Source organism: Garra rufa, chromosome 6 (assembly GCF_049309525.1).
Source record: "Garra rufa chromosome 6, GarRuf1.0, whole genome shotgun sequence".
NCBI classification, from domain to species: Eukaryota; Metazoa; Chordata; class Actinopteri; order Cypriniformes; family Cyprinidae; genus Garra; species Garra rufa.
This window is the reverse complement of record NC_133366.1, coordinates 18,678,006-18,704,548: the sequence shown is the minus strand read 5'-3', so window position 1 is coordinate 18,704,548 and position 26,543 is coordinate 18,678,006. Positions and strand designations below refer to the sequence as shown.

The following is a 26,543-nucleotide window of genomic DNA, read 5'->3' as shown; positions in this document are numbered from 1 at the left end:
CTTAAATGCTTGATGCAACCATCTGACATTGCCAAATAGAAATCACAAGACTTGGGTAGATTGTTTTATTATGAAATGTGTAACATGAAATGAGCAGAATCTGGACTACAAAAGCAATCCTATTATTTATAGAGATCACATTCAGAATTCATTACAATGCTGGATTAGCATATTTTTATGATTATGAGGATTTTAAAATCACAAACTAGTTAGTAATAACAGTGCCATAAATTAATTACTGCACAGTTTATATTATAATTTCCACGACAAATCTCAAATGTCTAACAGATGGAACTGTATAAACAGTGATTCGAGTGAACCTTGGGACAACACTGGATACAAAGCCCATCACTATGATGGACAAGGTTATTTAATGATTCAGTCAGTATCATAGTGAACTCAAGGTCTGCCTTGCCAAATCCAGTTATTTAAGTACCTGAACTTGGATTTTTTGGGGGGGCTTTCTCCATTGCACTCCAGCCTTTTCAAATGAAAAAAATCACAATCTTTTCGCACAATCTATGAACTTTTTTTTTATTAAATCAAGCCTGGTGAGGGGTGGCACTTTTGTTCATGAAGGGGTATTATTCGGTTTAAATCTTAGGATGCTCAGGACCCGGGTATTAAAAAAAACGTACATTTTTGATGCAGAAACTTTGAGAGTTTATACCAAAAACTTGGATTTTTTTTTCCATGTGTAAAGTTATTCTGTGCGCTCATGTTTTGAAGGAATGTTAATTCTTTTCTACACATATTTCAATGTTAGAAATAATTGAGCCACAAACAAATCTAGACAAAATTATACTACATGGATAACATCAGCGTTTTGGCTAAATCAGCTTGTGGCCATTTACTGCACATAAAACAGGAAATCATTACAAAAGCAGAACTCAACACTGCTCAGTACCATTTAAAAATAATTTATCATACAGTCTGGCTTCCCAGTGCAAATGTTAAATTCATGTACAATATGCCCTACCTTTATAAGCCTGGCCCATCTGTGCCAACGTGTTTGATAACATTTTAGAAAACAGCATATGTGACCTCTGAATGATCATAGCTAACAGTAGTGCTGTCATGCTGACAAAAATGGTATTTAGAGTTCATTGTGTTGCAATCCATTTTGGGAAATCTTATTCGTCAAATCCTGCAAGTGTTTCTTCATCTAAAGAAAAAAAAAAAAGCGTGGCAGCGTTATTACAAATTCCAATGACACATACCTTTCTTAAAGAAGTGGTTCACTTCCAGAACAAAACTTTACAGATAATGTACTCACCCCATTGTCATCCAAGATGTTCATGTCTTTCTTTCTTCAGTCAAAAAGAAATTAAATTTTTGAGAAAAGCATTCCAGGATTTTTCTCCATGTAGTGGACTTCAATGGTGGTCAACGGGTTGAAAGGTCCAAATTGCAGTTTCAATGCAGCTACAAAGGGCTCTACATGATCCCAGCCGAGGACTAAGGGTTTTATCTAGAGAAACGACCAGCAACTTCCAAAAAACCTTACCTTACCTTTTTTTTGTAAAGGGCGTTTGATTTTCTTTGCATGTTCGCTTTGTAAACGCTAGGTCGGTACTTCCACCTACGTCATGTGTGAGGTTAAGTGCAAGGCGAGCATTTGTGGTTAAATTATACACATTTTATTTTTTTAGAAAAAAATGACAGATCGTTTCGCTAAATAAGACTTTTATTCCTTGACTGGGATCATGTAGAGCCCTTTAAAGCGGCATTGAAACTGCAATTTGGACCTTTAACCTGTTGATCCCCATTGAAGTCCACTATAAGAAGGGAAATCCAATAATGTTTTCCTCAAAAACCTTTCTTTTTGACTGAAGAAAGAACGATATGAACATCTAAGAAGACATGGGGGTGAGTGAATTATCAGAAAATGTTCATCCTGAATGTGAACTAATCTTTTAACGACTATGGTAAAGAAATTATACGTGTATGGTACGCCTGGAAAAAAATCCTGTTTGCAGCTCTACCTTGTATCCCATTTCTCGTGCTTTCTCAGCAAGATTGTTGTATTTTTCTTTGTTTCTTATTATGTGATCTTTGTCTCCCAGAGCCTCCACATGCTTCAGTTTCTGATGAGACAGTTCCAGCTGCTCCTGATAGTGCTGGTGCTTCTCCACCTTTGTTTCAAAGTGTCTAAGTTCCTCCTAAAAGAGAGCAGAAGTTTTCAAATAATTCTTATACCAATGTAATGCATATTAAAATGAAACTGAAATGTAATATTTAGCAGTAACCTCAGCTATACAGTAATAATCCAAATGGTATTCATGTTATGACATAAGCAAAGCTTACTTTAAGAGAGTCAAGTTCATCTTCACTGAGGTTGGATCTTTTTGCCATCTCCCAAAGCTCTATGACTCGAGGCTCCTTAAATTCTACCATATGCAAAAATATGAAAGACAGAGATCATTAGAAAGCCATGAGGCAATTTAATTATGAAACATGGAGTCGACCTTAGCAAAGGTCCCCACCACTGTCAGCACTGTAACCCTCATGGGTGATCTTGCGCAGTCGTTCAAAGCCCTGGTTCAGGTCCCTCATCCTCTGTTTCAGATCTGCATGTTTCTGATGGAGAACCTGTTCCTTCATGTCACCCTCTAGAGGAGCGATTACGTTCTTATGGATCTCTGATGGAAAGAACAGTGCAAGAGACAGTTATTCATCAGCTTAATAAAAGGTGAAGTAATTAAAAGTTGAAGACAAAGATTGTGAGAATCTTCACAGGAGGTTAAAAGTTTGGGATCAGTATGATTTTTAATGGTTTTTAAAGACGTTTCTTATGCTCATCAAGGCTGCATTTATTTGATCAAAAATACAGAGAAAACTGTAATATTGTGAAATATTATTTTAATTTAAAATAACAGTTTTCTATGTGAATATATTTTAAAATGTAATTTATTCCTGTGATACAAAGCTACATTTTCAGCATCATTACTCTAGTCTTCAGTGTCACGATACTTTAGAAATCATTCTAATATGCTGATTTATTAGCAATGTTGAAAAAAGTTGTGCTTCTTAATATGTTTTTGGAACATGTGATTTTTTTTTTCAGGATTCTTTGATCAATAAAAGGTCAAAAAGAACAGCATTTGTTTAAAATGGAAAGGTTTTGTAACAGTATACACTACTGTTAAAAGGTTTGGGGTCAGAACATTTTTATTCTTTCTTTTATTTTTAAAGAAATTAATACTTTTATTCACCAAGGATGTGTTAAATTAATAAAAAGTGACAGCATAGATTTACATTGTTGGAAATTATTTATATTTTGAATAAATGCTGTTCTTTTTAACTTGCAATTCAACAAAGAATCCTGAAAAAAAAAAAAAAGAATCAAATGTTCAAAAAAAATGTTTGGCAGCACAACTGTTTCCAACAGATAATTCTAATAATAAATCAACATATTAGAATGATTTCTGAAGGATCATGTGACACTTCAGACTGGAGCAACAGCTGATGAAAACTCAGCTTTGCATCACAGGAATAAATTATATTTTAAAGTATATAAAATAAAAACCATTATTTTATATTGTAATATCATTTATAATTTATGCAATTATGCATTTTTGATCAAATACATACAGCCTTGATGAGCATAAGAGACTTCTTTAAAAAACATTACTAAGTCTTACTGATCCCAAACTTTTGAGCAGCAGTGTAGGTAATCATGAACATTTGTAAATAAAATCGCAAACGTGTTGTTGAAACTTAGAAACTTAGTTTGTTGACCAGATTCATTTTTATATCTTTCAATTTAACAATACCTTCGGTTCGGCTGACAGTGTCCATGACAATGTTGTACTCATTGATTCTGTCTTTGTGGTGATGGAATTCTCTCTGCAAAGTCTGGAGCTCCTCGTCAGAGAACTTTCCAGAAGTCTTGGCCTGAGGATCAAAGGTTAAAGAGAACATTTAACCAAAGTTAGTAATAAGTGAACAAGTCTGTAAACCTGCAAATAAGTTACACATTCATACTATAGTAGTTATTTTGCCCCATCAGCTACCTTGTTCCACAGCTTGTCCAGCCTTGGGTCATCAAATGTATCTCCATCTTTAACATCATGTTCTTTCAGTCTGTTGCTGTCCAATGTCCGGGTGTCTTTTTTCCCATCCATTCCATACTTTGCTAGAATAACTGTGCAAACAGAGAAAGATATTTATTATATTTATATCATAAAAACAATTTTTTCTCTTTAATATGTCCCGTCACAACTTCCAATAGCAAAAGGAGATATGTAAACAAAGGACAGAAAACTGTTTTCAGGACTACTTTAAATGCCATATCCCATATAAACGTAGTCTACCAAACAAATCCTACTATTAAAATTGCGTCTGAGCTTGGCTTCTCTTTCTCCATCCTCGTCCAACCCTTCTGCTTTCACTTTTTTCCACTGAAGTTCATCTTTCTCCTGGATCTTCAAGTCACTGTGCAGCTCTGAGAGCCGCACCGGTGCAAGCTGCATCTAAAGCAGATATGGTAATGTACAGTTACACTGAGGAACATTATAATGTTAAAAGTGAGATTTGAACACAATCATAAAAGAAGGACACTAAGAAAATGTATTTATATTTACAATATATTGTATATATTTGATGTGTCACATTACTTACTCGTATCGCCTTTTCCCAAACCTGGTTTAGTTTGGCAATCCTGAATTCCACCTGATTGTTGTTTTTATCAGAAGCCTTTTGTTCATTCATTTCTTTTGAGTACTTCCCCGCCATTGCTCCGACAACAAACAAAGAAACCAAAAGTAGAAACTGCATTTTCATTTAAAACACAAGAAGCCAATTCGTTACAAAGGGTATGAAAGTGTCCAATGTTTTGTAGAGCATCTACAGCACTATTCAGGAAGCGCTACGAGAATCATATGGCGTTCACATGCCTGAACTTCCACTTGCGCAGTGCATCATGGGTTTTGTAGTTTTATATTTCTCATATATTCGCGATTTGGAGCGAGTGACTCGATGTTACAGACTTCAAATCCCACACAGCGCTGCTTGCTCGTTACCTAGTAACAACGCGTAAAGGGGCTTCGAACAAATGAGATCCATCCACGCACTGGGAATAAAGGAAGCCCACTTGCAGCCGTCTGCTTATTGAAACTGCCCACAGGATTAGATTTTAAATCTCGTTAGATCACAGACACAGACATCCCAAAAGTCTAATATTCATTTTTAATTTCTGAGTCTTAGCCCATCTGTTGGATTTCAAATAAAATAAATAAAATCCAATGCCTGGGAAGCAAAATTCACCCTTTATTGTCAGCTCTAACAGGGTTATCAGAGGTGTGAACACTTTTGCAATCTGTCTTGCTCAAGCCTGCTACCTATATCGCAATTTGTCTTTGCCAGTTTTCCCAATTAGAATGCTAGAAATACTAGTTCTAACTGCTTTCCAATATTGGAAATAATACAATGATTTATAAAGCAAACAAAATGAGACCAATAATTGAGATTCCTCATAAAGGCTACTATAAAATGACTCAGGACACTAGATGTTTGTGTGTTTGTATCAAATTGTGCCACCAACTCTACTGAGGAATTAAACATACAGCTCAAAAATGAAACCGAATATAGGCGACAGGATATTAAATTACACATCTTTATCTTACAATAACAAGGAACCCCACATAATTTATTGGTTAATCAAATTACTTTGATGAAAAAATAACTGGATTCATGTACGAAACACAATTTGTGGAACAGCAAAAATCAAGTGTTACTGAGAGAGAGCTTAGAACTTTTGGATTTTTTTCAAAACTTCTAAAACATAGGCTTCCTTGTAGCAGAGCTAGTGGATCATCCTTGTTATCCCATCACAACAGGAAATACACTTTCATTATCTAACCAAATTGACACGAAATCAATAAAGTCTGTAATATCTTTCCAAAGTGTAATCACCTTTATAACACAAGTTCTCTGGGGGACCTTTTGTACACACATTCATATTGATTGACTCCTCTCTGTTTTACAGTCTGTTCTGTGGTGACATATTGCAAATGGTCTCTTGCGCACACACATAGAGGTTTCCATGTTTTATGGGCACATTCCATAAGTGTAATGGTTTTTATACTGCACAAGTTGTATTATCTATCCCCTTACCCTAACCCTGTCTCTAAACTTACCCCTCACAGGAAACTTTCTGCATTTCTAGATTTTCAAAAACCTTTCTGTATGATTTATGCATTTGTTTCCTCATCAGGACTAAATGTCCCTACAAGAACAAGGATTTTGCATATTGCCATCTTTGTTGAGACTTTTTGTTCTCATAGCGTAGGGTATACCTGAACCACACACACACACACACACACACACACACACACACACACACACACACACACACACACACACACACATTAAGCTGTTGGGATTGATTTTTTACAGTCGTGCACAGAAACTCCCCAATCTTTAAATATCCGGCCCTGGAATTTCCAATTCTAAAACACTAGACTTCGTGAAGTGAAGGGTAAATATAACAAGTGCAACTTATTTGTTCCCTGATCACTGAACTTTAACTGGACAAGGAGAACAAAGTTCATTTCCATGGAGTACTATGTTGCACTCCTTGAAATGATTTACTTCTGCATAATTACATTTTCTGGGGTAAGGTGGGGTAAGATATGCCAGTGGGTAAGTTGAGCCACCCTCAATTTGTACTCAAAGTACCAAATCAGCATTTTAGAATATTTCTGAAGGATCATGTGACACTGAATACTGGAGTAATGGCAGATGAATATTCAGCTTTGCATCACAGGAATAAATTACATTTTTAAATATATTAAGATAGAAAACAGCTATTTTAAATTAGAATAATATTTCACATAATTACTGTATTAACTGTATTTATGATTAAACTATTGCAGCCTTGGTGAGGAATAAATTATTTTAAACAATAAAACATCTTAAAGACCCCAAACTTAAATTAAATTGATAAATTAATTGATAAATTAAATTAATTGATAAATTATTTTGTGTTAATATTATTTAAAATACAAAAATAATAATATTGTGAAATATTATTATGATGTAAAATAATGTTTTTCTTTTAAAATTTAATTTATTCCTGTGATCAAAGCTGATTTTTTTAGCATCATTAATCCAGTGTCACATGATCCTTCAGAAATCATTCTAATATGCTGATTTATTATGAATGTTGGAAAATACGGTGGCCGAGAAGTGCAAAACACAAAACAAATCGCAAAACAAAAAACAAATCTGAAAACCAAATAACAAATCCAGAATCAAAATTACAAATTAGAAAACGCAATATCAAATCTAAAAACAAAACGGCAAACCATAAAACACAATAACAACTCCGGAAACAAAATAGCAAGTCGGAAATCACAACGACAAACAAAAAAGCAAAACGACAAGTCAGAAAACACAACGACAAATCCGTCAAAACGGAAAAGGTAGGTATTTTGTGTGACCGGCGTAGTCGCTGCTGATTGGACGGAACTCCTGTCAATCAAGACAAAACGCTCGAGTTGATCGTCACGTGATTCACGAAGCCTCAAATAGTTCAAGGAAGTTCATAGCGGAATACATTGAGTTAGAGAGACAGAACTGCGATTTTTTGGTATTTAGTGACAATAAAATAATTTATTGACATTATTTATAAAATAATGTATACACGTATACGTAATATACACATCTAGTTGTATAAGTTTTGTTTTTAAAAGATAAAATCCGCTAATATTTGAGGATTAATGTGGTCAGCTATCCTCACCTGCCTTGTTAACATATTTTAGGCTTAAGTTACCATGGTAAAAGTCCGTGTTTGCTATGTAAACGACATTGTGGTCTGTTACTAAGGTAACTTCAGCCTCTCTATATAAATATAATTATATAAATATGATATAAATATATATGTGCGTGTGTGTTCTTACAACTTTTACGTTAGTCAAGTGCAATCACATCTTAATGTTCGTTGTCGTTTTACTGATCTCATGGTAAATGTTGAGTTTGTTGTCTTACAAGTAAAAATATTTTAAGATTTAGTGAAAATGAATCTTGTTTAATGTTTTTAATCTTGTGCACCCCTCAATTATTAATATCTAAAATATATATTTGTGGTATATTTGAATTGAAAACAACTTAAAACATTTTTATACATTTTATCATATTTTTTATGTATGTTCACTTTTGTTATGCACTCATTTACAGCAATCAATTTAGACATTTATAATAAACTATAAAGAATGTTGTCCTTGAACAGTCTCCATTACAGTTTGAATTCCCTACTGATCTAGAGAGGAGAAAAGATGAAGATCAAGTTTTGTTCAATTTACATTTATTTGTATGGCACTTTTTAGTATGCACATTGTTTCTAGCAGCTTTACAGAAAATGAATGTATCTACATTACAAATAAGAGTTCTGTTAACAAGTGTATCGGTTTTAAATTATGTTAATATGGCAGAAATTTTCTGAAATTAAGCTATACAAATCATGCAGTTAATTAACGTCATGTAATCAGAAACAATGAACAAATTAAAGCATGATGTGATCATGATGATTACAATGCAAGGAAAATGTATCAGTTTTGTATGTTTATTTAGAGTCTGCTTCATCTGAAGTCCTCAAGTGTTGGCGTCATCTCTTCACAGGTGCTGGTCATCTGAAGTCTTCATAAAAAACTGGATATAGTCAGCAGGAGCAATCTATAGATTACATTAACAAATTGTGATGTAATCAAACTTAGGAGCTGGCACTGTTTTACTTCAGGTGGTTCTTGTTCTGAAAGCAGGATAGAGAAGGAGAATAACAGGAGAAATGGTTAAGTGATGCTCCATTACAATTCAGTCCTGTGGCATCACTGATCCTTCACACAATAGTTCTTTAGTGGCTATAAAAATATAATAAAGATAGTAATAATGTGTTTACAATGATTACTGCTATAATACAATATACACAGTATACATTTTTGGAAAAATTGGCCTACCATGATTCTGAAAAGAAAAATTTTAAAATTTTCATTCTCACTTAGGTTAATCAATAAATCCACATCTATTAAATAACTCCCTACCCGCAAAAAATCCCGTTTAAAAGCCTTAACACAACGATGGATAAAACGGCAGGATAAGAATGCATAACATCCCGTAAATCTACTAATTACGTGAGAAATAATCTATTAATAATCTGTTTTAATTTTAGTTTAAAAGTTGATCGCAGCGGTCTCTTCTGCTGCATCTCTACATCTCTTCTAGAACTGTACTAGTATGTCTTGATTGACAGGAGTTCCGTCCAATCAGCAGCGACTACGCCGGTCACACAAAATACCTACCTTTTCCGTTTTGACGGATTTGTCGTTGTGTTTTCTGACTTGTTGTTGTGTTTTCTGACTTGTCGTTTTGTTTTTTTGTTTGTCGTTGTGATTTCCGACTTGCTATTTTGTTTCCGGAGTTGTTATTGTGTTTTATGGTTTGCCGTTTTGTTTTTAGATTTGATATTGCGTTTTCTAATTTGTAATTTTGATTCTGGATTTGTTATTTGGTTTTCAGATTTGTTTTTTGTGTTGCGATTTGTTGTTGTGTTTTGCACTTCTCGGCCACCGTAAATTTGAGTAAAATACTTATTATTTCCATAAAACCAACACTTGACATCCAGGATTAAACAACATGAGCTAGTATGATACAATAAAACGCGCTAGTTACCGAACATTCATTTATACTCGCCCAAAGTCTTCTATTAAAACATAAGCAAATCGTAAAGGATCATCATGCCAAAGAGAAAATATGACCATACCTTGTCGTCAGGAAAATGGCATACAAAGCTCTGTTTACGATAAAAAGGATCTCCCGTGTTCTGCAAGAATCACGTCTCGTGGTTTCGTATGGAGCTTTGCCAGAAAGAAAGTGTCGCAAATGAAGTGAAACAATTGCAATTGCGACTTTATATCTCAGAATTCTGACTTTTTTTCTCGCAATTGCGACTTTATATCTCAGAATTCTGACTTTATAACTCGCAATTGCGACTTTATATCTCAGAATTCTGACTTTATAACTCGCAATTGCGACTTTATATCTCAGAATTCTGACTTTATAACTCGCAATTGCGACTTTATATCTCAGAATTCTGACTTTATAACTCGCAATTGCGACTTTATATCTCAGAATTCTGACTTTATAACTCGCAATTGCGACTTTATATCTCAGAATTCTGACTTTATAACTCGCAATTGCGACTTTATATCTCAGAATTCTGACTTTATAACTCGCAATTGCGACTTTATATCTCAGAATTCTGACTTTATAACTCGCAATTGCGACTTTATAACTCGCAATTCTGACTTATAACTCACAATTCTGACATTATAACTCGCAATTGCGACTTTATATCTCAGAATTCTGACTTTTTTTCTCGCAATTGCGACTTTATATCTCGCAATTCTGACTTATAACTCACAATTCTGACATTATAACTCGCAATTGCGACTTTATATCTCAGAATTCTGACTTTATAACTCGCAATTGCGAGTTTATATCTCAGAATTCTGACTTTTTTTCTCGCAATTACGACTTTATATCTCGCAATTCTAACTTATAACTCACAATTCTGACATTATAACTCGCAATTGCGACTTTATATCTCAGAATTCTGACTTTATAACTCGCAATTGCGACTTTATATCTCAGAATTCTGACTTTATAACTCGCAATTGCGAGTTTATATCTCAGAATTCTGACTTTTTTTCTCGCAATTGCGACTTTATATCTCGCAATTCTGACTTATAACTCACAATTCTGACATTATAACTCACAATTGCGACTTTATATCTCAGAATTCTGACTTTATAACTCGCAATTCTGACTTATAACTCACAATTCTGACATTATAACTCGCAATTGCGACTTTATATCTCAGAATTCTGACTTTATAACTCGCAATTGCGAGTTTATATCTCAGAATTCTGACTTTTTTTCTCGCAATTACGACTTTATATCTCGCAATTCTAACTTATAACTCACAATTCTGACATTATAACTCGCAATTGCGACTTTATATCTCAGAATTCTGACTTTATAACTCGCAATTGCGACTTTATATCTCAGAATTCTGACTTTATAACTCGCAATTGCGAGTTTATATCTCAGAATTCTGACTTTTTTTCTCGCAATTGCGACTTTATATCTCGCAATTCTGACTTATAACTCACAATTCTGACATTATAACTCACAATTGCGACTTTATATCTCAGAATTCTGACTTTATAACTCGCAATTCTGACTTATAACTCACAATTCTGACATTATAACTCGCAATTGCGACTTTATATCTCAGAATTCTGACTTTATAACTCGCAATTGCGACTTTATATCTCAGAATTCTGACTTTATAACTCGCAATTGCGACTTTATATCTCAGAATTCTGACTTTATAACTCGCAATTCTGACTTATAACTCACAATTCTGACATTATAACTCGCAATTGCGACTTTATATCTCAGAATTCTGACTTTATAACTCGCAATTGCGACTTTATATCTCAGAATTCTGACTTTATAACTCGCAATTCTGACTTTATAACTCGCAATTCTGACTTATAACTCACAATTCTGACATTATAACTCGCAATTCTGACTTTATAACTCAGAATTCTGACTTTATATCTCGCAATTCTGACTTTATAACTCGCAATTGCGACTTTATATCTCAGAATTCTGACTTTATAACTCGCAATTCTGACTTTATAACTCAGAATTCTGACTTTATATCTCGCAATTCTGACTTTATAACTCGCAATTGCGACTTTATATCTCGCAATTCTGATTTTATAACTCGCAATTGCAACTTTATATCTCAGAATTCTGACTTTATAACTCGCAATTGCGACTTTATATCTCAGAATTCTGACTTTATAACTCGCAATTGCGACTTTATATCTCAGAATTCTGACTTTATAACTCGCAATTGCGAGTTTATATCTCAGAATTCTGACTTTTTTTCTCGCAATTGCGACTTTATATCTCGCAATTCTGACTTATAACTCACAATTCTGACATTATAACTCGCAATTGCGACTTTATATCTCAGAATTCTGACTTTATAACTCGCAATTGCGACTTTATATCTCAGAATTCTGACTTTATAACTCGCAATTCTGACATTATAACTCGCAATTGCGACTTTATATCTCAGAATTCTGACTTTATATCTCGCAATTCTGACTTTATATCTCAGAATTCTGACTTTATAACTCGCAATTCTGACATTATAACTCGCAATTGCGACTTTATATCTCAGAATTCTGACTTTATATCTCGCAATTCTGACTTTATAACTCGCAATTGCGACTTTATATCTCGCAATTCTGATTTTATAACTCACAATTGCGACTTTATATCTCAGAATTCTGACTTTATATCTCGCAATTCTGACTTTATAACTCGCAATTGCGACTTTATATCTCGCAATTCTGACATTCTAACTCGCAATTGCGACTTTATATCTCAGAATTCTGACTTTATATCTCGCAATTGCGACTTTATATCTAATTCTGAGAAAAAAAGTTGCACTATTTTTTTTATTTTTTTTTATTCAGTGGCGGAAACGGGCTTCCATATAAATGTGATACAACTGAATTTAGGAAGTTTTAAGGACCTACAGGAGCCCTCTCTTAATAGCCCGTCGAGCAGGCTGGTGATAGCCTACGTTTGACAGCCCGACTGGAAAACATTGGGCTGGCGATTTTGCGAGCCCTGTTATAATACCCGAAAGACAATCGATGCAATGTGACAGCGGATATGTTACTAACATATAACCATTAAATAACAAACATTAATTATTTGATAGAAGGAGGCTTACGAGATCCGTTTCGCCTTTAGTCCTCAGTTTTGCTGAGAACGGATGGCGTTTAGTTTGTGGCGCGAAGCCATTTTAAAAACCTCCTAGGGCTTAGTGGCCACATACGTGGACAGCACATTTTAGCTCGTATGTCCACAATTCTATTCACTGCTGAATTGGTGGTTTTATGGACAGGTATGGGGGTACTTACACTGCCATCTGGTGGTGTCAGAAGAGAAAAAAACTTTACATAGAAATTTCAAGACGGCGGCAAACACATCTGAAAAGTCAGGCAGCCACACCAGACAAAAACGTCCACATAGCAAAAAATCTAATAAAATTTAAGTGTTGATTCTTGTTAAGTTACGCACAATAGTGTTGTATGATTAATATGGCATGCTAATTTGACAATTTTTTGTAACAGTAAAGATTTACTATGCCGCTAAATTTGATGTACACATATGTGGACAATGGGACTTAACTTTGTTGAAAATGTAAAAATGTTAACAAAAAAAATAACTGCAAAAACATAGTTTGAAAATATTTTTTTAGAAAACATCAATTTACAGTAGTTTACAACAGTGTAAATTGACATTGCATGTGTGAAAATATATCAAAATTATTTTCGGCGAACACTTACCGGTTAATGTGGATGTCCGCCCGGTTCCACCTCTCTCTCTCTCTCTCTCTCTCTCTCTCTCTCTCTCTCTCTCTCTCTCTCTCTCTCTCTCACGGCACGCTCTCTGAAAGTTAAGACACATAACGTCACGAGTGAAAACTGTAAAAAATAACAATAATGACAAAACTTAATAGAGAAAAATAAAGAGCAACTTTACCTTTCTGAGGTCAAATTGGAAAAAAAATACGCCCATTACGACGGTTAATCCAGCTGAGAGAAAAAAATGTCGATCACAACTTCTGTACTATGATTCACAGGAAAATATAATTTAACTGTAGAATTTCCTGCTGTTATATTTTTTACCCATGATGCATTGCAGATTTACAGCAACATACTGAATACATATTCTACAGTATGGATGTGTTCATTTTACAGTAATCAGGGGCATCGCTGGGAATTCTGGGCCCTGTGCACTGACTCAGCTAAGGGCCCCCTCCACTGTACACTCCTATTCACTCCTCAGGGGCCCTCCCCCCACTTCGGGCCCTGAAAATTTAGTCCCCCTTTTCACCCAACTACGATGCCCCTGACAGTAATAATGCTTTGAAAACTACAGAAATTTGTTACAGTGTAGGCTGACATCAGTCAGGACAGGTACAACAGAGTCATCTTACTGCTAATACTTTATTTAATGCATTTATTCATTTAGCAGATGCTTACAAATGAGGAAAGAAGCAGTTCATCTTAAGTAGGCAATAAACACAAGAATTGCTAGCAATCTAGTAATACAATTTTATCAGCTGTTTCTTTTTTTTTTTCTTTTTTTTGGTTTTTGGACTGGAAAATTTTTTAAAGGCAAGATATAATTCAGTAGCTTCAGCTCAGTAAAGAAGACAATCTGGCAAATTCTGGAGAGATTTTTTTCTCTCTCTCGGTTGAGGCTTCATGACGTATACTACATGATGTCATGGGGATCTTCTCTCCAAGACTCTCTGGTTTGACACTCCAAAAGTCCAGTCACATCTATTCATGAAGTGAAAAGTTTAAACTTTGGTCACATTTCATAGGAATTTCTCTAATATGGAATAAAAACATGCTGCTCACAAACCTTCAAGGGAAAAGAGGAAGATGACATCGTCTCCTTTGATGAAGCTTCGACTCTTCAGACGATCATGCGTGATGTAACTGCTAGTACCGTAACCCGGCCCCCGGTAGTATGAACTGCCATCTGTGTCAGTGACTAGACTGCCTACTTTTCGTGGGTTGTCCCATAAATACTCAACTGTACCCATGACTGCACAAAGAGAGAAGATACTGTTTATAAAACATCTTTTATTGACTTTTATCTCTAAATAGTCTGTAACCAAATATCTGTACTTAGCACATAAGCATTAATGGTTCAAAATGGCTCGCAAAATATCTATAACTTTTTGTCTTACAGTCAGTAGAGATCATGGTTGGATCTGTAGTGACCATCTTAAGGTTGTTCATGCGGTGTTGGATGTCTGGATTCTGGTCCATCAGCTCCATGGATGCCTGTCGCCATGGACATGGCCATTGGAGTTTGTCATCATTGGGTCCAGAAGTTAAGTGGAGGTAGATTGCCATTTCACCTGGGCTGTCTGTTTCACCATTAATGTACAAACCAATCTGAAATGAGTAACCGTCTGGGGACAGGAAGCGGGGGCTGTAGGTTTCGGAACCGGCAGGGGTTTTAGCAAGAATACTGGTAAAATTACGGATACGCCAAGTGTGTTGAGGACACTGTGTCTCTGAGAGGTTGATGTCATCCAGAGACAAACCACCCTTTGATACGTCTCTTCCTTTAACTCCTTGAAACACCACTCTGAATTTGTCAGAGACATTTAATGTAACATGGTATAGTTCCCAAGAGCCTTTGTGTCCACCTAAACAGTGCAAGAATAAGTTACCCATAGCCTAAGGAATTATCTATCAGTGTTTTAAACATCAGGATTTATTACCTCTGATCTTCTTAATGAGTCTCGGGGCTCCTTTGGGGTTTTCAGCGGTGTATTCGCGCACCCAGATGTTTAGCCGATCATCTGCACCCCCACTGTTATAGTGATAGAACTGCAGGCATTGGGAGCGTCTTTTGGGGTAAAAGAGGCGACTTTTCAGGTAAGCCTGGTCACCTTGCTTACCTGTGGCTGTGCTGAAATGCATGAAGAACCCAACCCCTGTAAAATTATAAACTTTATTAGATAAAAGGCTATTAAGCCAGTCTTCTCACTTTCACTTTGGATCTAATAATGGAGTTTAAAGATAATTTTGTATATATTATAAAAATCCTTGACAAAAAATTACCAGACAAGGTCAAAGAATATTTCCTTATAGTATCAGTAAAATGTGTTTATCTTGAAGATCAAAATGCACACAGTAAAAGTTCGAAGAACACCATACTTTCCCATGAGGCCATAGAAGAACATTTGTAAATGGCATTGAAGCGACAGTGACAGGAGTCTGGATTTTGAATGCATCACAACCAAACATATTTGCGTTTGTATGGATTTTGGGCCAATGAGAATTTCACAATGGGTGGGGCTTCTGAGCATGATGGAAACAACTGCGAAATTCTCTTAAATCACTTGCATGAAGTTTTATTGCTAGTGAGCATGTAAATTAATGCAAAACTGGTTGTGTTGGGTTGAATTCTGCTTTTGTGGTTAGGGGTGTTCTAGTCTCGCATAGCGAGCCAGACCTTCAGACTGACGGCAGAAGGTCTGGGAACATTGGCCGCTTTGATGGCAAAGGCAAACCCTAGAGGCCAAATGACTGACAGGTAAAGCAAACAATCATGTTTCATTTTGTGCTGCGTTGTGTTTAGGGGCGTTGAAATGTTGCGAAAATAACAGACCGGCGTGTAAAACTGTGGTTGATACTGATAAGTGCTCGTCATCACAGTTGTAAACACGACGGCTTTCTTCTTTCGTGAGGGGTATTTTGTTTCCATGAGGAACATTAAAGAACGCGACACACATGTCTACTGGAAATCCTGTATAATTTAATTTCGAAACTCCTGAAGTTTTTCAGCTAAGTGTGCCTTACGCATCAGACGTTTAGCCCACGTTCCGTGGGCGTGATGTCCGAGGCTGAGACTAGGGGTGTTCATACCTTGACATCGACCCAGGTTGGTGTAGTCTGTCTGTGGACCACCCTTTACTCTTTGTACTCGAGCCCACTTGGCATTTCCTTGATCACCCTGGATCATACCACAGATATTCGGTTTCTCAAAGTGGCAAGAGTCCAGAAAAGTTGAGGCTGTAGCTGGAAGAATTATGAAAAATGTTTAGGACGCATGTGTGAAATTAGTGAGAGAAGCCAAGTAGTTGAGCAAGCAGTCTTTATCTTATCAGTCAGAATAATGTCAATACATTTATAAATAATAATGGTGGATTATAGAGTCAAGTTCAACCAGTCTTCCACAGAGAGTGCTTTATTATAAACTTACTACAATTGTACAGCCGATTCAGCTTAAGCAAATCACTGTCACTAAACTCCATTTCTTGACCAATCACATCCAAGAATTCTGGTATCTTGGTAACGATGGTTGGCTCATTGGCTTTGCTGAAGGCCATCTTACTGTAGTGCATGACTGAACTGTAATCATAGGGCACACCGAGAGGGCTTGACACTGTTTCATTTTCTAAAATGAAGTTTTCCTCTTCACCTTAGTGAGAAACAAACCGCAAAACAGTTAATGAACAAATGATTTTGCATTTAACATTATTATATACTGCATATGTAGAAAGATGTTAGGAGTTTGGCAAGACAGAATAATGTTATTATTGATTATTCAAAAATTACCCTCTTCAATCTGGTCCCACACTATGGTGACATAGTCATCTCTGTCAGATCTGGACTGTTCGTGCCAAAACCCCAGCGCATGCAGAAACTCATGCTCCACAGTTCCTAAATCGTCACAGTCTTCACCAATTGACAACTCCTGTTTCCCCATGTGTCCATTCCCTACATATGAGTAACAGCTGATGGAACAGAAAAACATCACCTTTCATTACCCTGAAATTCAGCTGCAGCTTTCAATCTTTAAAATGACTCGGGACCATCGAGTTGACTGTGCATGTTCAACATCCTATTGGTTCTTTACAGGAAACAGCTACTGCTAAGTCCCGAGACCATAGGGTGTCCCATTCGACATTTTAGCATTCAGATGCGTGCTCGTGACCGACCCCTTTGCGGCCGCTATGTTCCCTTGAGGTCTACAGCAGACTTCTACATGATCATTTCAGCCGCATTACAGTAAGGGAAAAATTATTTGATCAACTGCTAATTGTGTATGTTTGTCAGAATAACAAAAAATCCAGAAAAACTCATTTCAAAAAAGTTACACATTGATTTGCATTTTAATGAGTGAAATAAGTATTTCAATCACAGTGGTCAGACATTTCTTGTAGTAGGCAACTAGGTTTGCACACTTCTTGGGAGGGATTTTGTGCCATTCTTCTTTGCAGATCCCTTTAGTCATTAAGGTGTCAAGGCTGACGTTTGGCAACTCGATCCTTCAGCTTCCTCCACAGATTTTCGATAGGATTAAGGTCTGGAGACTGGCTAGGTCACTCTAGGATCTTAATTTGCTACTTCTTGAGCCACTCCTTTGTTGCAGTGGCCATGCGTTTTGGGTCAATGTTATGCTGGAATATCCATGCACGACTCATTTTTAATGCCCCGGTTGAGGGAAGGAGGTTCTCACCCAAGATTTGACGGTACATGGCCCTGTCCATTGTCCCTTTGATGCACTGAAGTTGTCCTGTCCCTTTAGCAGAAAAACACCTCCAAAGCATAATGTTTCCACCTCCATGTTTGACGGTGGGGACGGTGTTCTTGGGGTCATAGGCAGCATTCCTCCTCCTCCCAGCAAGGTGAGTTGAGTTGATGCCAAAGAGCTCGATTTTGATCTCATCTGACCACAACACTTTCACCCTGTTCTCCTCTGAATCATTCAGATGTTCATTGACAAACTTCAGACGGGCCTGTACATGTACTTTCTTGAGCAGGGGGACCTTGCGGGTGCTGCAGGATTTCAGTCCTTTACGGCGTAGTGTATTACCAATTGTTTTCTTGTTGACTATGGTCCCAGTTGCCTTGAGATCATTGACAAGGTCCTTTCTTTGTAGTTCTGAGCTGATTCCTCACCATTCTCATGATCATTGAAGCTCCAGACTGAGGGAGATTGACAGTTATTTTATGTGTCTTCCATTTGCGAATAATCCCCCTAACTGTTGTCACCTTTTTACCAAGCTGCGTGGTGATGGTCTTATAGCCCATTCCAGCCTTGTGTTGGTCTACAATCTTGTCTCTGACATCCTTGGACAGCTCTTTGGTCTTGGCCATAGTGGAGAGTTTGGAATCTGATTGATTAATTGCTTCTGTGGACATTTATTTTTAATTCAGGTAACAAACATCTTGTTGCCCGTATAAAAGATACCTAGGAGCCAAAAATCTTGTTGATTGATAGGGGATCAAATACTTATTTCAGTCATTAAAATGCAAATAAATTTGTAACTTTTTTTAAATGTCATTTTTCTAGAGTTTTTTGGTTGTTGTTATTCTGTCAAAATACACACTGTTCAAATAAACATATTATTAAAATTATAGACTGATCATTTCTTTGTCAGTGGAAAAGACACAAAATCAACAGGGGATAATTTTTTTTCCTCACTGTACATCACAAAAGTATGGACCGCAAGGGCTTAGGGTGCGATTTGTGACAGGGTGCATACCAGAAGGAGAAATGATTAGTTCACCTCTGGAGTCTTCACCTCTGAATTGTTCAACATGACAGCAGTATTGAATACTGAAATAAGTTAATAATTGCCAACCTTCCTTACAAACACGTTTATAAACGCGTTTCTGGTCTCAAATTGATCAGTAAAATGATCCAATCTTCCCATCACTAGTAGTGAGCTCTGTGGCAGACTTCTACCTGACAGTCAATGCGGCATTTTATCATGAAAGTGTGCACTGTGTGAACTGTGAGGGTTAGGTTGCATTTTGGGACAGGGTCATATAGACATGTCTATGAGTGGGCGGGACGCTTTGGATTCTAGAGAGCATTTGATTGGACAGAAAGTTTGGTGAGAAGCTGAAGTGCAGGATGATGTCATCAAAATCATTGATTTATATTGGTGGAAGTTAGAGACAGTAAGTTTTGAATGCTTTTATCTTCTAAATGCGAATTCTGTCATTGTCTTGGAGCACACTAGCTTAAAATTAACTTGAAGGCTAACATATTCAATTTCGATTTCATGGGAATCTAAAACTAGGATAAAAAAGGAAAAACTTTAAATAAAAAAGTGACAAATGTGAATAGAATTTTGATTATTACGCTATGTGCGAAGATGAGTTTAAATGTGTGTAATGTTTTAAAGTTTTCTCACCCGTCGCCTTTAAATATGAAAATGAAGTTTGGCTCACTATGCCAGGGTTTGAAGTCAATACAGGTCTTGAGTCTGAATTGTTCAAAGGCTTTCAGTATCACACCTTTGGCATTGATTTCTATCAACAACAAAAAAAGAAAAGGAAAAAGAGCAAGTAAAACAGAAGGGCAGTTAGTGAGCAATTTGAAGAAATTATTAAGTTGGAATTAGAATGTCAGATACAGATCAAAGCTGTTATTATATATTCACAGACCAAGGTTGCAGTCAAAGAAGTACGGCACAGTGGTTGGCCAACGATACTCTTCACCCAGAATTGTGTTTCTGAGTCCTCCCTGTTAAATATGGATTTATTTTATTTAACAAAGTTGTATTATTTTGATGTTTAGTGCTTGAAACTTTACTCATCATTAGTTTGACCTTTTTTTTAATTATTTTTCAGGCCCAGAGATTCAGGCCCTATTTTGTACTCTATTTGTGAAATGTGGCATAAGAATTTGCTCAAAGAAAACACTGACCTCCTGTATCAGAATATCTCCTTCCACCAGGTGAAGTCCTGCCGCTGTTGAACAAGACAGCAGTTAATGTAAAAATGTTACAGAAATTATGCTACAGATTTAAACTATGATATTAATGTTTCCACAAACCTTTATTTATATAAAATATATCCCTGTCTTTTCCATCATTCACATCAAGCTTTGTATTCCCTACAAAAATGAATTAATTAATTAATTTTAAAAAAGTCAAATTCAGAGCATAATATATAAAATAATTTAAAATGTCTCAGGTTAAGTATGTAACCGTGGTTCCCTGAGATAGGGAATGAGACACCACGTCCTCTAGGGGTCGCTACGGGGAACACCATCAGTGTCTGAAGAATACATACAAAAACAACAATGAAATTGGCCAGCGATAGCTTATGAAGTCACTTTTGGTGTGACTCGTCACCACCAGTGCATCACTACAGGCGCGACCACAACATTCGCTTCTTCGTCTGAAGCTTACGTGCCCTAGAGGATGTGGTGTCTCGTTCCCTATCTCAGGGAACCATGGTTACATACGTAACCTGAGATGTTCCCTCTCGAGGGAACTTAAACCGCATCCTCTAGGGGTCGCTATGGGGAATGGATATACCCATGCTGCATGCTATTAGAGTGAGCACTGAGTACCAACTTCCTTAAGTTAAGGAAATTGCCCCTGGGACGTTAGTCAGTGACGTTATCCCCCTCGGCCAAAGGCCAGAGCTGTTACCCACTTACCTGCATAGGGTCAGAAGGCTGGTCCCAGGGTAGAGCTCAAGGCTTAGAATCAAGGAGACTCTTTCAGGGGGATACGGCTAAGTACCTAGGATAACCTAGACCTGCATGTCATGTAGGAGCTACCACTAGCTCTGAATGGGTCTGTTCCCTCAGGAACCGACTCACAGAACAAGGGAAGCAGTTCCTGTGGACTAAGTCTAGCGCGTTACCCATACCATACAGGATTTTTAAAAAAAAGTGCACAAAGACTTGGTGCGCACTTACCACCTATGTGGATTTTAGAAAAGTGTTCAGAACTTGGTGCACACTTACCACTCTTGTGGATTTTAGAAAGTGCCCAGAGACTAGCATGCGCTGTTACCATAACATGGATTTAAGAAAGGTGTGCCAGAGAGGTCACACTTGACAGGGCTCCAGATGCTTGTCACATGATGGGCAATACTAGGGGTCAACCCTCACTGTGAGGGGAGCAATCCTACATGAAGCAAGACTTGACCATCTTTCCAATAGTGGATATAGAGGACAGGCCCCTAACCCTGAGAGAAAGGGAGGAACACCTGACCCGCCAAGAGGTGGCATTCTATAAGTGACCTTTCCGCAGAAAGGGAGCATGCCATTATCCACGAAGCCTGGAAAGTGGGAATCAACCTGGACATCAGAACAGACAGGCTCTTAACCTGAGAGACAGGAAGGAAACCGGACCCACCAGGGGGTGGCGCTCTAAGGGGACCCTTCCGCAGGAAGGGGGACATGCCATCATCCACGAGGCTTGTGAAGTGGAAATCAACCTGGACATCAGAAAGGACATGCTCATAACCCTGAGAGACGGGGAGGAACACCTGACCTGCCAGGATGTGGCGCTCTTTGATGGACCCTTCCCCAGAGAGGGGAGCATGCTACGCCCTATCCATCAACCCTTTACTCACAAAGCTGCATAGAAACAGCAACTTCCCCTGCCATCAGGCTGAAGGGGGGGGGGGGGGGGTTTACTTCCAAGGGGATTAGCCTTAACCAACCCTAAGTGGACTATGCTTCTGCCTCAAAGAAGCATAGGCTCCGCTCTGGCAAAACCCACAGAATCTGCAACAGCAAGAAGCCTAAGAAATGTTAATCGTCAGAGTCAAAACTCAAGAGGGTTTCGCAAAACCCTTCACTAAGAAGCCCACTCCGTAGAGGGGTGATACTAGTCCACTTAGAGAGGGCTGGAAGCTAGGAAGGGAGACCCTCAGGGCGGGATTCTCAATAAGGAGGTCCTGTAAGGTCAGAGAGTCCAGCAAAAATGCCCAGGGGCATGCCTGTGAAGACTTCCGGAAGCATACCTGGAAGAAGGACTACGAGTCCTAAGTTACCAGCTGTAACTGGTGGGGGACCTGGAGGCCAGGAGGTTCCACAGGGACCTAAGCAGGCGGAGGCAGATCCAAGGAAGACGAGCGCAGCCAAGACCGTAGTAGGTAGACTAGAGAGGGGGGGGGGACACACCGAGGACCTAAAGACATAAGTAAACAGGTCCCAAATAACAGCCAGTAGCTAGTTACAAAGTATATGGATCATACTCACTTAGATATATGAGGTCAGGGTATTAAGATTGGGTGGATTCCCAAAAAACCCTGGAAAGAGGACTGTAGCCCTAGATGTAGTGCTGTAGTGGGGACCTGAAAACCAAGAGTGGCCCTGATGTCTAGGTAGATGTCAATGACAGGTCCAAAAGACGAGAAGGCCACGCTGTAGTCGAATACCAGAGCGGGTGCTCCAAGAGGACCTGCCTAAGGGCAAGAAAAACACAACAGACGGGTCCCAGAGATACAGCAAAACAAGCTGAACACAAAGTAACATGGTAACATGGTCACCCATTCCGTGGCACCATAGTGGGCCATCTGTTCATAACCCTAGCAGGGGAGATAGCACTGTCTAGGCAGGGGCTCAGGGAGACCGCTGCTTAAAACCCAAGGAAGGGGAGCAGTCACTCAGCTTATCACATAGACATCCTCAGATGTGTGTAGGAAGGACTACCAGAAGTGAAACTAACCAGAAGCACCCAGACCACAAAAAGTAGGAGGGAGGTGAAAATTAACACACAGCTAGCCTCAGATAGCTGCAGTTAAATAAGTCCATCCCGCCATAACTATGGCTGAACTATCAAGCAAGAATGGAGCCGCTGCCGGCGCGAATGCGTTGTTAATATCGTGAGAGGTGAACACACTCATGCAAAATTGGGAAAACAGTAAAGGCTCACCTCCCTCCTTTGCGAATGCATCATGATGAGCACATCAGTTCCCTTGAGAGCTGGACACATTGCCATTCACCACACACACAAAGTTTGTGAAAACGGGTATGAGTAGTGTGCCTGTTCCAAGAAACAAGCAATGAATGCAACGAGCATGCCTTTTTTACAAGAAACAAGGATTTAATGCAATGGTCGCAAACTCAATTCCCTGCTCAACAAACTCCCTTGGGAGCTGAAAGTGCATGCCCTTCACCACACACGTCACACACGAGCTGTTATTTCAAAACCTCAGATGAGTTTTAGAACATGCACTCAGATAAAAAGTCAGTGAAGACAAAGAAGAGAATGTTGTGTTCTGTGGTCGCACTGGTGGTGACGCACTGGTGGCGACGAGTCGCACCAGAAGAGGCATCATAAGCTGTCGCCGGTCAATTTTATTGTAGTTTTTATATATATTCTTCAGACACGAGTCCTGTTCCCCATAGCGACCCCTAGAGGACACGGTTCGATTTCCCTTGAGAGGGAAACAGTTGTGATTATTGAATATGCTGTTATTTTTAAATATATAAGTGTTGATTGTTATGACTCACCTGTGAGTGAAGATATTGGCTTTGAAAGAAAACATTTGAGTGGTAAGTTTTAAAAATGTCCATTTACAGTGCAAGCTTTGTATATTGTATAACCTGATATTATAAAATACCCACAAACTATATAATAAAACATGTATCATTATATTATAGTAGTTTTGCATAATCACAAAAGCATTGCTTCTATGACATCTGAATTCTACACTCACCAAACACAGCGCTGTGGCGCACATGCACAGAATCAGCAATGTATGGAGAGACTCCATGATCACTTCACTCTGAGCCGTTCTCCACTCTTCTCTTCAGAACATCAGCGCATTGTGCATTAACCAGTTTATAGAACAAAAAAGTTTAGTCTGCAATGATACAAGCTTGTATCCGATTGTTTATGATTTATAATGATAAACTTAATATTATTAGACATGATAGAAGTAATTATTAAATATGATCTGGCTAAGAGTTAGAAGGAGTTTAAAGGAACAGTTCACCCAAATTAAAAATTTGCTGAAGATGTACTCACCCTTTCTATAGAAAAATGTTTCCAACTATTATTGAGAGGCAATAACTCGTAGAATAGGAAAAACAGGATTTATTCTTCCAAGAAGGTCAGAAAGTCATACAGAGCATCTGCAGACGGTGTGACAAAGAGGAGCTCTTTGACTGAGTATTTATATCCTAATCAAACCAGGATGTTTCCATATCATCCAATCATAATGCATACTCAACAAATGTTTCCTTTTAGGGTATCTGTCTATTTCCCCTCAGTCTAGGGCTGATTACACTGCAAAAAAAAAAAAAAAAAGCTTTTCTAGCTTAGATTTTTTGTCTTGTTTCCGGACAAAATATCTAAAAGTTCTTAAATCAAGAAGGATTTTCTAGATGAGTAAAAATAATTCTTGTTTTCATATTAAGTGAGTTTTTGCTTAAAACAAGCAAAATAATTTGCCAATGGGGTAAACAAAAAAAATCTTATTTCAAACAGACAAAACAAGATTATTTTGCTTACCCCGTTGGCAGATTATTTTGCTTGTTTTAAGCAAAAATGCACTTAATTTTGACTTTTTTTCTGAATACAAGACAATAATTTTTGTCTAGAAAATCCTTCTTGATTTAAGAATTTTTAGATATTTTGGCTGGAAACAAGACAAAATTAAAGCTGCAAGCAGCGTTGACCGGGCCCTCGCCGTCTGGCAGTCGCCATCCCGATAGCATCAGGAAAACGGTGCCCAGTTGGCACATGCATTCACAATAACCCTTTGGACTAACCCTAACTGTCTCTCCTCCTGTCTGACTCTTTCTCTTACCACCCATCCCACCTCCTTACACTCAGCCCGTGTTTTTACATCATTCTGATGAAGTTTGAAGAAAATCGAGTACAAATATATTGTTCGTTGTTCGTTCGTGTGTTAGTTCATTAACCAATGTTAACAAAAGAGACCCTATTTTAAATAGTTACCATGTTTTATGATCTACATCCATTTTTAAATATTATTTTAATGATCTATAAGCATCTGTGAAATAATTATAAACAAATATATTAAAAATAAATACATATTAACTTAGTTGATGTATTTGTTTCTCATTCTAATTAAGTGAACTGAGCAGTATAGTGTCATACTTATAAGATTTTTTATTCTATCAGTGAGATTGTATATATGTATATAAATCATATAATTTTTCCTTAAAAGATTAAAAAAAGATTTTAATGCTCTTTAAGCACCTATACAAAATAATTATGTAAAAGTACACTGACAGTACAGTTTATATCAACTGATTCTATGGATTATTTTCATTCTTATACACTGAGAATGAGCTAAATAGCATTAGAGGTCAAACGATTCCTTATCTTATGAGGACCTCTAGTGTTCATCCCTGGTATTAGAGCTTTAATCTGACAAATTTATGTGACACTTTTAATGTTTTTGGGGCCTCTGAGCATGATAACATTTTGAAACTACACGTATTTCCTAAGAATTTCTTGTTCTTTATATGTAAAAAGTTTTGATGAGTTAGAATAATGCAATTTAAAGATATATGAAAATAACTCTTCATCTTTTTTATTGTTACTTTCATAAATCACCACATCAACACCGTTCAAGATGTCCCAAAGCCGTTCACAATTTAACATCTTCAGTATCTTGGCATCATGTTGACAAAGTTTGGTGTGAACTGTCTGATTCTGCTATGAGTGATATGAATTTATTCACAGCTATATTTAAAAACACAGGAAACAAATGTTAAAGTTTGACATGTTGCCATGGCAACAGCATTTGATGTATCAAGGACCCCTTCACAGATTCTCATCGGCCGTGTTTTGATATTATTCTGATGAAGTTTGAAGCAAATTGAGTAAAATTAAGAGGTTGATTTAAAAGCGTTTTGCAAGCAACACACTTCCTGCTGCCAGTTGGTGGCGCTATAACTTTGACTCATAATAGTCACATCTCTGTGATCGGTATCATACGACGAACAAACTGCTTAAGTTTGGTCAAAATCAGATAAAGTGTGTCAAAATTATTAGACATTTCCTGTTTCTCATTTCTCGCCATAATTTGTCGCCCTGCCACGGCCAAACCGTTCGAGATACCAAAAATCCCCTGGCAATTTTGCATTCCCAATATCTTGAGATCATGCTGACCGAG

General features: G+C 37.4%; 2 protein-coding genes across 2 annotated transcripts; both read right to left on the bottom strand.

Annotated features, from left to right (window-relative positions):
- Positions 1–51: 51 nt before the first annotated feature.
- Positions 52–4,893, bottom strand: lrpap1 (low density lipoprotein receptor-related protein associated protein 1). The gene is made up of 8 exons (XM_073842814.1): positions 4,624–4,893; positions 4,331–4,475; positions 4,017–4,147; positions 3,777–3,897; positions 2,487–2,642; positions 2,308–2,390; positions 1,986–2,162; positions 52–1,165 (listed from the first exon to the last, which is right to left on the bottom strand). Exons 1-8 carry the CDS (start codon positions 4,783–4,785, stop codon positions 1,097–1,099), a joined length of 1,044 nt encoding a protein of 347 aa, XP_073698915.1. The 5' UTR covers positions 4,786–4,893; the 3' UTR covers positions 52–1,096.
- Positions 4,894–14,083: 9,190 nt separating this feature from the next.
- Positions 14,084–24,530, bottom strand: LOC141337063 (meprin A subunit beta-like). Its single transcript, XM_073842806.1, has 14 exons — positions 24,422–24,530; positions 24,111–24,201; positions 23,905–23,923; positions 20,479–20,538; positions 20,350–20,393; positions 20,088–20,166; positions 19,835–19,952; positions 17,244–17,422; positions 16,888–17,106; positions 16,551–16,703; positions 15,401–15,616; positions 14,858–15,325; positions 14,527–14,712; positions 14,084–14,441 (listed from the first exon to the last, which is right to left on the bottom strand). The coding sequence occupies exons 2-14, from the start codon at positions 24,165–24,167 to the stop codon at positions 14,374–14,376; spliced, it is 1,866 nt and encodes a 621-aa protein (XP_073698907.1). The 5' UTR covers positions 24,168–24,201; positions 24,422–24,530; the 3' UTR covers positions 14,084–14,373.
- Between the last annotated feature and the right edge of the window lie 2,013 nt (positions 24,531–26,543).